Genomic DNA, 10,815 nt, shown 5'->3' on the forward strand with positions numbered 1-10,815 from the left:
ATTATAATTTACAAGCAACAGAATTTTATCTGCTTTTGGTACCCCTTTGACACAGTTCTCTAGATCCTGATAGAACCCCATCTTCACATCCTGCCTACGAGCAAAAGTATACCGAGATAACTGGCAAATAAATATACCGAGATAACTGGCACGTAACGATCATTAGGTAAAGGTACTCTTAGTAACATGATTCGATCACTAGAACCACAAGGTTGTTCTAACTAATATATATATATATATATATATATATGTATATATATATGTATATATATATAATATATATACATACATATATATATATATATATTCTCTCCATATGTCACTGTGTGTACATAGAAACTTTTTCTATCTCTTTCAATGTATCTATACATGCACATATATGTTTATATACATATATGTAGTCACACATCTATACACATAATTTTTACAATCTTTGTTCTTATCTTCTGTGTTTGGTTGAATGCATATGCCTTTGCAATTTTGCTTATTTCTATTCTTGTACCATATCTGAACCAGTTTCTATGCATAATCCATTTTAATCGTTTTCTGAGTTCTGATTATAATTCTCTCTGCGAAGTAATGAAGAGCAAAATCCGGTTAATCGTGTTGGCTGCGTGCGAAAATACTCTCTCTCTCTTTCTTTCTCTCTCTCTCTCTCTCTTTCTCTCTCTCTCTCTTTTGCGCAAGTCCCAACTCCTGCTTAAGGTTTAATAACATTCTAGAGTTGCAACAGAAGTTATGGCATGAAGCCACTTCATGAAAGGAGTTAAAAGGAATAAAAGATGATTATCGAAAAAAAACAAGAGATGTCTATTGACCTTAGTCTCTTAAACACTAAGCCTATATGTAAAAGAGATACAATCAGCAGGAAGAGAATTCCACAGTCTTTTGAAAGAAACTAATGTTTATGGCTGCGTTGTCTTGGTGAATGATATTAACAAAGACAGAAAATTTATGTTAAATAAAACGCCATATTTGGCATAATTTGTATAAATAAATATATTAAATACACTATTGCGTGTATACCTGATCTGTTGGTTTCTCATTCGATTTATATTGATCATCATCTATGTTGGCCCTACTTGTTGTACTATTATCATACTGCATACATAGACGATGGATGTAATTTGTACAGACATAACCTCCATAAAATTTATATATCAATATGATCATTATCATAATAATAATAATAATAATAATAATAATAATAATAATAATAATAACAATAATAATAATAATAATTATTATTATTATTATTATTATTATTGTTATTATTGTTATTATTTTACTTATTTTATTATGAATACTATTATTATTACTATTATTATAACTATTATTATTAACGTTATTATCATCACTATTATTATCACTATTATTATTATATATATGTATTATATTTATTTTTATTATAATAACTATTACCATCACAATGAATACATAATTTATCTCTAAAATAATAAAAATATATAAAATACCCATTCAATATTATAAATGTAAGATTTAAACAGTTATCTCCCTTAAATCATTAAAAGTTCTTTTTTAAATAACAGTTATCTCCCTTGCATTTTAAAATTAGCGTCCACTAATAAGACAGTAAAACATTTTTATTTACCCAGCGTTTTAAGATTTAAAAATAAACTGTTAATAATTATTTCAACTACTTGTGGCCAACATACAATAACACGCCAACATATGTACTAGCGAAGTATACAACACATTTTCTGATGCAACTCAATAAGATATTTAAAGATTTTTCTTTCCTTCTTTTTATCTCTATTTCTCCTAATTTCTATTTTCATTATCAACATAAAAATTACAATATTTTTCTCATGGGTTTAAATATTTTCAGGACTATCCACCTTACTACAAAAAACGCTAGTTTTATTTTGGTGTCTTAAACTCCCCACTCCCCTTCTTTGTGCTGATGAGGAGACTATATTTAAAAAAACACAATCTTTGTCAATTATTGCAAATGTTTACTGCCAACTTTAATAAAATTAATATCGTTTCCGAAACGATTAATGATTAAAGTTAAATTCTGTAGATTAAAATATAAAAATATATTCAAGTTAAGAATTCATTGTTTGAAAAAGAATATATGGAGAATATTATATTTATTTCTTTAATTCATGGATTTTCAATAATGGCTCATATCATCAGAGGAAATGAAATGCAATTAGCAAAATGTTCAGCTAAGAATAAAAAAAACATTTTGCTTTTCAGCACATATATTGAAAATGTTATTTAAAAGTTATTTAGATGGTGCTTAAAAGTCATAGAAAATGGATATCATACAACCTGGACAGTCCAATATCAGAATAAGTTCAATAGTTTCCGGTATATTACTGCGAGGTTGGACGAGTAGTGATCCAAGATCAGAGGTGATCGAGTAATCCCATATATCCAGAATATTTGGTTGTCCCATACCGTGATTAGGATCGTCCTAAAAGTATTATCTCAATGTAATATCTGATATCTGACAGGAAAATTCACTTGAATTCTAATCTGTGGCTTATCTCATATATATATATATATATATATATATATATATATATATGTGTGTGTGTGTGTGTGTGTGTGTGTGATGATTGCTACTTCTTGACAGAAGTTTGCCATCTCTTCTTTAAGTGTTATTGCGTCCGCGTGCACGTAGATGACTCTTTAGACCTACATGAAAGTTCACAAATGTGGCATAAAAACTTTCCTTCTTGTAAAGGTGATCGCATGATAATATTGTAAATCCTCAAATGCCGTGTCAGGCTACTTTTTGATTTGCAGATTAAACCACACATATGACAACTCAGCGTTGCCAGGTGTGCTGTAGAAACCTCCTTATAAGACTGTCGTTCCTGTCTTTGATTGCGTGATTTCATATGATTACCAAAACCAACTTTTGACAGAAAGTATCTGCCACATACAGTGCACTTTAGTTCCTTGTATTTTCTCTGACATTAAACTATCATCCTGCTTTCTTAAAACGTGTTTTAAAACAGCAAGCTCTATACGCCGCTCTTAAAAAATTTTACAATTTTCTCTGATGGTTTTTCTCCACAGAGATTGATTTTCCGCTTGTACATCAATCTCTAGTATTTTCAAGTTGTTTTTCAGAGAATCCTTATACCTTTGCCTTAGTTTGTGCTGTGGTATTTTACCACTATCTATCTCACCATAAAAGCAGTTGTTTAGGAAATCTTTTGTCCTCCATCCTAACCAAGTGTCCAGTCCTGATTTTGAATGATTTTCACTTCGATACTAATATTATCTGATCGCTCAAGAACCACAGTGTCAGGCGTTAGAGTCCTCCAGTTAATATTAAGTGTTCTCCGAATACAACTTTGGTGAAACTTGAGATTACTGCTATATGTTGTCCAGGTCTCTGACCCATATAGCAATGTAGTGATAACTCCTGCTTCGTAAACACTTAGTTTTGTTTTTGATGAGATTCCCCGATCAGACCACACACGTTTCTCCAATTTTCCAAAAGCAGGACTCGCTTTGGCTATTCTGTGATTTATCTCAGCATCAAGCGCACAGTCCTTACTCAGCGTACTACTCATTTAAACAAAATTGTCCGTGACCTTTGAGATCTTACCATCAACCAAGATGTTTTGTTCAACATATGACATTCCTATAGAAGGGGAATACATAACATATGTTTTCTTGAGGCTTACTAGTCCGAAAGCTTTTCAGGCTTCTGATAACTTGTCCATAACCACATGTGTGTCTGTATTTGAGTGCGAAACAAGGTCTGCATCATCTGAATATAAAGGTTCAAGACAACGGTTCTGAAAAGTCTTCGACTTTGCATTGAGACGTCTAAAGTGAAAAAGTTTACCTGATGTGCGAAAACAAAACTTCACCCCAACATCACAATTGTTAAAAGCATGTACCAGCATCACAGCAAAATATATGGAAAATAATGTAGGAACAAGTACGTCACCTTGTTTCACGCCGTTTTCAACTAAAATTGGATAAGACAGAGATCAATTAAAGTTCACTCGGGCTTTCATATTATGGTGTAACTGCTAAAACAACTCCACAAAACTAGTAGGACAGCCTAGCTTCCTAAGAATCTTCCAGAATGCTAAGCGATTAATGGAATCAAAAGCTTTTGTCAGATCGAAAAAAATTGATACAAAGGCACTTGCTGCTCCATACATTTCTCCATTAGCTTTCGCGCAGAGAATAACATGTCCATTGTGCCGCGGCCAGATCTAAAACCGCATTGGTTTTCTGGGAAGAGCGAGGGACAAATCCGTTTCAGCCATCGATTTAGCAAAATCTCTGCTAAAACATTTCCCACCGCTTCAAGAAAGCTAATGTCTCTATAATAAACACACTCAGATTTTGTCCCCTTTCCTTTATATATTGGGATTAATATTGCATCAACCCAATCTTGAAGGATATCATTACAAGGCCAAATAGCGATGATGAGTGTATGGACTGCGTTGTATAATGCTAGCACCCCCAAATAGCAATAGCTGAACAGGTATACTATCAAGTCGGTGTGCTTTTCCCTATTAATGTGGTTTTTGTCTCATCAATTCTGGGATCGGTCACCATTTCATCAACGACCTCATTTTGAGGTAGACTATCAATAATTATATCTTTTACCTTAGACTGATTATCAAAAAGATATCGAAAATGTCCTGTCCACCGTTCCATAATCCACTGCACTTTGTTTAAAAGAGCAGTACCATCTTTGGATTTCACAGGTGCCAATGTTGGAGGTTGTGGTCCAAAAGCGTGTCTAATCTTGTAGTACATATCTTTAAATTTTTTGCAGTCATAGTCTGTCTGGATGTCTGCTGACAGATTGGCCCACCACTTGTTCTTCAATCCGCGTGTCTCACGTTGCACGTTTACTTTTGCTTCTTTATATGCTTTTTCTGCATTTAATTTAGCTGCTCTATTAGAACACAGCAATTACCCGTGAGCTTTTTCTTCTCTTTCAACAGACTGGTGATCGTAGAATCATTTTCATCAAACCAATCCCTATGCTTGGATATCTTAAAGCCAAGAATTTCAGCTCCTTGTGATTTGAACTGTTCCTAATTTTCATCAAATGATATATCAAGAAATGAGGTCATAAGAGCTTCACACACTTCCTTATTTTGTAGCCTTGAGACAGCGATGCGTTTGGGCACTTTTACTCCAATGGCTCTGATCCTTTTCTTTATAAACAACTTCAGTTTAGCACGAACAAAATTGTGGTCAGTATCACAGTCTGCATCCCGCACTACTCTTACAGTACACATGTCCTGAAGATCACGATTGCGCATGATAACATAATCAAGAATATGACCCTGTTTTGATATAGGGTGTATCAAGTTACCTTCTGAATGGGGTTTTGTTGGTAGAAGGCGTTACATACTGCAAGATTATGTTCCGTGCAGCACTGCAAAAGAAGAATCCCATTATCATTTGCCTTACTAAGACCATATTTTCCTAAGACACTTAAGGTGTCATGATCACTTCCAACCGGTGCATTATAATTTACAAGCAACAGAATGTTATCTGCTTTTGGTACCCCTTTGACACAGTTCCCTAGATCCTGATAGAACCCCATCTTCACATCCTGCCTACGAGCAAAAGTATACCGAGATAACTGGCAAATAAATATACCGAGATAACAGGAAACGTAACGATCATTAGGTAAAGGTACTCTTAGTAACATGATTCGATCACTAGAACAACAAGGTTGTTCTAACTAATATATATATATATATATATATATATATATATATATATAATATATATACATGTATATATATATATATATATATTCTCTCCATATGTCACTTTGTGTGTACATAGAAACTTTTTCTATCTCTTTCAATGTATCTATACATGCACATATATGTTTATATACATATATGTAGTCACACATCTATACACATAATTTTTACAATCTTTGTTCTTATCTTCTATGTTTGGTTGAATGCATATGCCTTTGCAATTTTGCTTATTTCTTTTCTTGTACCATATCTGAACCAGTTTCTATGCATAATCCATTTTAATTGTTTTCTGAGTTCTGATTATTATTCTCTCTGCGAAGTAATGAAGAGCAAAAGCCGCTTAATCGTGTATGCTGCGTGCGAAAATACTCTCTCTCTTTCTCTCTCTCTCTCTCTCTCTCTCTCTTTTGCGCAAGTCCCAACTCCTGCTTAAGGTCTAATAACATTCTAGAGTTGCAACAGAAGTTATGGCATGAAGCCACTTCATGAAAGGAGTTAAAAGGAACAAAAGATGATTATCGAAAAAAAAAAACAAGAGATGTCTATTGATCTTAGTCTTTTAAACACTAAGCCTATATGTAAAAGAGATACAATCAGCAGGAAGAGAATTCCACAGTCTTTTGAAAGAAACTAATGTTTATGGCTGCGTTGTCTTGGTGAATGATATTAACAAAGACAGAAAATTTATGTTAAATAAAACGCCATATTTGGCATAATTTGTATAAATAAATATATTAAATACACTATTGCGTGTATACCTGATCTGTTGGTTTCTCATTCGATTTATATTGATCATCATCTATGTTGGCCCTACTTGTTGTACTACTTTACTCCAATAAAGGAAAGAGGGGTAAGACGTTTGTCTTTGATCTGATCTCCCATACGACTAGTGTCTCTTTCAGGCTGTTTAATTTGCTTCTGCGTTGCTTTATATACACATACAAGATCGTTCGTATCGCCCAGATGAAATCGTCTCACCTCGGCCTCATTGATTGTTAGATACATCGAGCCATCACTTGAGAGCTGGACTTCTCGTATCAATAACTCGTTTTCTCGTTGCCGAAATTCCTTGTGTATCCAAATTTACTTTCGATCAATTTCTGTCGCTTATAAGATTCCGATGGTAACTTTCAAGCTGACTTCTTTACTTTTCATCAGATCAACTGAACAATGTTTTACCAGGCTTAAATTATAGACAATTTATTCTAGCTGAACTCGATTTTCTAAACTCGTATGAACAATAAGTATAAATTCGTCGGTACGCTTTCTTAAATATATACTAGCATTTTAATCCCTATACCTTCTACGTAGGGTTCCAAGATTTTCTCATATTAAAGTAGACAAAATAAAGAAAGGCTGTCCAAAACACATGCAGATATAAATGAATATGTATAGAAAATAAACGCACATTCAGATAAAACTCGTAAAAGTAATAGCAAGATAAAGTTGAGAATAATAAACTGTAGAAATAGTAGTTTTAATAATAGAAATAACTATTGTTTTTCGTATCATACCATTTCTGACAACTTTGGCGAACTATATTTTTATCCAGAGAAAAATAGGGTATTATGTCTTTAATCGTTCTTAAATATACAATAAAATTACGTTGGCAGATTAGTGCTCGTTAGATCACTGAAGTTAAGCAACATTAAGTTAATACCAGATGCAATCTCTTTGAATAACCATTTCTTTACTATCTGTCTCTTTGATTGTGATTATCTATTTGAATTAATATATGGTTGTTAGTATATATCCCTTATTGAATTACTATCGGCTGCTTTCTCCGTAATCATTGATTTCCTTTCAATCTAGAATTTCTATTCTCTCTTCGTCTCCTTTTTTTCTCTATCTCTCTTCCCCTCTCTCTTCCTTTCTCTCTTTTTCTTTCTCTCTATCTTTATCTCTCTCTTTCTCTTTCTCTCAATCTTCTTCGCTCTATCATTTTCACTGTTCACCTTGTGCGCCTTTCTCTTGTTCTTTCGCTTTGTATAAGAATATTTTCCCTCGGCTTTTCTATGCTATTTATGCGTGTTTCACTCGTTTCCTTTCTCTAGTTCTGCTCATCTAGTCTTTTAATTTCTCTCTTTATTTTCCTCGTATATCTTAATCTTCTCTATCTCTTTCTCTTCTTATATTGCACCTTTCCTTTTTTACCTATTGTGTCCATTTCTATGATTATCGCACCGCGTTGTTCTTTTAGTTGATTCTATGTCTCACAATCTCCTATTATTATGCCTCTCTTTATGTTCTTTTTATTTCTCTATTTCCCTTTTCAATCTAGTTTTTCTTTTATTTTAAACGCTCCATCTCGCCTTCTTTTCGATCGGACTTCCCTCTTTTCACATTGGATCAATGCTCTTATTGTATCGTATTGTTTTCTCTTTCTCTGTCTCTTTCTCATTCTGACTTTTAGTCACTCTATTTTCTCATTGATTTTATCTATGCGGTTATTAGTTACTTTTAAGAGTCACTCTGATCTTATTGGTCTTTCCTTCTGCTACAATTGTGTCGCTCTCTTTAATTTAGATTTGACGTCCGCTTTGTATAAGAATCATTTCTCCTGCCCTTTCTATACTTTTATTCAATCTGTTTTCTCTTTGAGGCATTTGGTTCCGTTGTCACTCCCTTTGCTCTTATTCAACCTACATCTATTATTATATTTTTCATCTGTACGCTATTATTTTGCTTCACTGATCTTATTATTTATATTCTTCTGTCAGCTCGTATTTGCCTTCTCTATCTATTTTTATATCTGATATCTTCATTTCTATCTTCCACAGCCTCTTTACTGATAGTTGTCCTATTTATAGATAAGTATGTGCCTCTGTCTGTCTCTCTCTCTCATTTTTTGTATGTTTATTATAAAACAATTTCATGTGGGATTACTATAGTCATATTTGGGCTCGACAATTTCTCTCTTATCTGAGGGTTTTTGACAAGGTTCTGAAACGTATATAAAATTTTATTAGCTCTATTTTTTCCGTCTCTGTAACTTATAACACACGTGATATTTTTTTTATCTCAGCCGTTTTCTATAAATTCTATACTATGAGATGTGTTCTTTGGAATTGTCTGCTCTATTCACTGTTTCCTTTGTTCCAGCTCGATTCATTTATATCTTTTGTGCTCTCTATTAACTCGTTTTTTTGATACCTAATTTTAATACAGCTTTCTATTCAAGTAGCTTGTTTTCATGTTTGTGAAACGCTCTTTCCTATGATTATTTTTTTGGTCCCCCGACAAAAGGAGGGCAGACCTGCAAATTCACTCATGTCTGATCGTCTGTTCGCACTTTTCGCAATAACCACACCTTGGAAGTTTTTGAAAATTTGCACAAACATTAAACATAATAAGAGTAAAAAAGTAACAGAACTGATTTTTCTGTAAAAAAATCCCGTTGCCCCCTAAGGGTGCCTTTCGGATTAAAATGACTACAATTGACACCTTTGTGTTTATTAAAAAAACTTGATGCCTTAGATTTTTATAACACTTTCTGAAAAGTTGCAACTAACTGATTTCTATATAATTTTATTTTTCTATACTTCACGACAACTCTTAGGTGTGCCCCAGGGGCTCTTTTAGGCCTAATAAAACACTCGATTTTAAAGAAGTATTTTACCATATTTGTCCAAAATTTTCAGTATATGTCTATTTAGCAGTTTTGCATGGTGCTGAACTCAGATTTAAATATGTTAAGGCCTTGGGGACTTTTGGGGCTAAAGGGGGGGGACAAATGATGGACTTAGTCATTTATTTTTGCATCGTACAGAAATCAAATCTACATATGTTAAGACCTTAAACTGCACGGGTTGTTCATTTTCACCAGAATTTCACTTGGGCTAAATGGGACGGGGCAAATGCTGAACTTAGTTATTTTTTATTCCTTATTAACTGTGCACTCACGGGGGAACATGCATGCTTCACGTGTTCTATCTGTAACTTTGACCTTGTGAAGACAAGATCAATAGGAATCTCCTGTCTTTGCGATAGTCATATTTGAATTTTGTTAGCTCTTTAGTGGCTTTATGCTGTGTCTGGGACAAGTTTTATTAAAAATGCTTAATTCTAATGCTGCATTCGTGTCAATTATAATTATTCGAATTTCATTACAGGCGATGGTACAATTGTTGAAGATGAATATGTTGGGTTCATGAAGTCTTTTGCTTACACTGATGATGACCCGGCACATAACTTCACGAATATTTGCCAGGTAAGTTCCGTTGAAATTACTAATATGCATATTGATTTAAATAATCTATAAACAACATATCCTAATCAATTTCAGCAGACCCTGACTTGAATTGCAACCTGAATCACACCCGATCCTGAATCGATATTATACAGCGAATTAGCTTTTATAGATTAAGTAGAAAAATGTGACACGTTGAGACATCCACTCAGTTCGACGTAAAATGTTCGGATTTAAAAAATGTGTATTTGCAAAGCCAGTTAAATAATAAAAAAAAAAAACTATAAAATTACCAAATAGTCACTTTCACATCGCTATATACAAACTTTCTCTTTCTATGTTTTCTTTTTCACGCGCATACGGATGAAATAATGTTACTAGAACATATTCAATAGTTATTCCCTCTTGTTCATAATGAACTACTTAGTCATAATGAACTATTCTTATCATTTTATTATTTTTTCGTCATTCTTTTTCATAAAGCATACACATTATAAGAGAAGGAGGACGAGTAGGGGTGGGAGAGAGCGATAGAGAAGCAAGCGAGAATGATAGAAAGAACATAATATAAGGTTTGAAAATGAGCAAACAAAATGAAAGAGTGAGACAAAAATTAGTAAATATGGGTTAATTGATGAGTTAATTGCAAAAAAGGGCGAACGCGAATAATGAAAATTGATTTATTCAAACATAACTCAGTCCCAGCACTAATACATAAACATATAATCTGCGTGCATAAAACATGTAACAGAAAGTACTAAAACAATGTTTAACTCAGTTTTAGTATTTATATATAATCTAACATGAGATAAATTTGATTCCGAGCAACATCGGGTCTGTTGAGTAGTCATTTACTTAATATAATGGTTTAATTTAAATAGGTAACAC

General features: G+C 33.2%; 1 protein-coding gene across 1 annotated transcript in view; it reads left to right on the plus strand.

The window, feature by feature from the left end:
* Positions 1 to 10,815, plus strand: part of LOC145279914 (calexcitin-2-like) — a 359,870-nt gene that overhangs the window by 340,827 nt on the left and 8,228 nt on the right. Inside the window, exon 5 of the mRNA XM_080131471.1 lies at positions 9,851 to 9,948. Coding sequence (XP_079987597.1) covers positions 9,851 to 9,948 — 98 coding nt within the window. The remainder of the gene's footprint in view (positions 1 to 9,850; positions 9,949 to 10,815) is intronic.

The sequence above is a fragment of the Euprymna scolopes genome, chromosome 7 (assembly GCF_053919585.1).
Source record: "Euprymna scolopes isolate OS-2025 chromosome 7, ASM5391958v1, whole genome shotgun sequence".
Lineage (NCBI taxonomy): Eukaryota > Metazoa > Mollusca > Cephalopoda > Sepiida > Sepiolidae > Euprymna > Euprymna scolopes.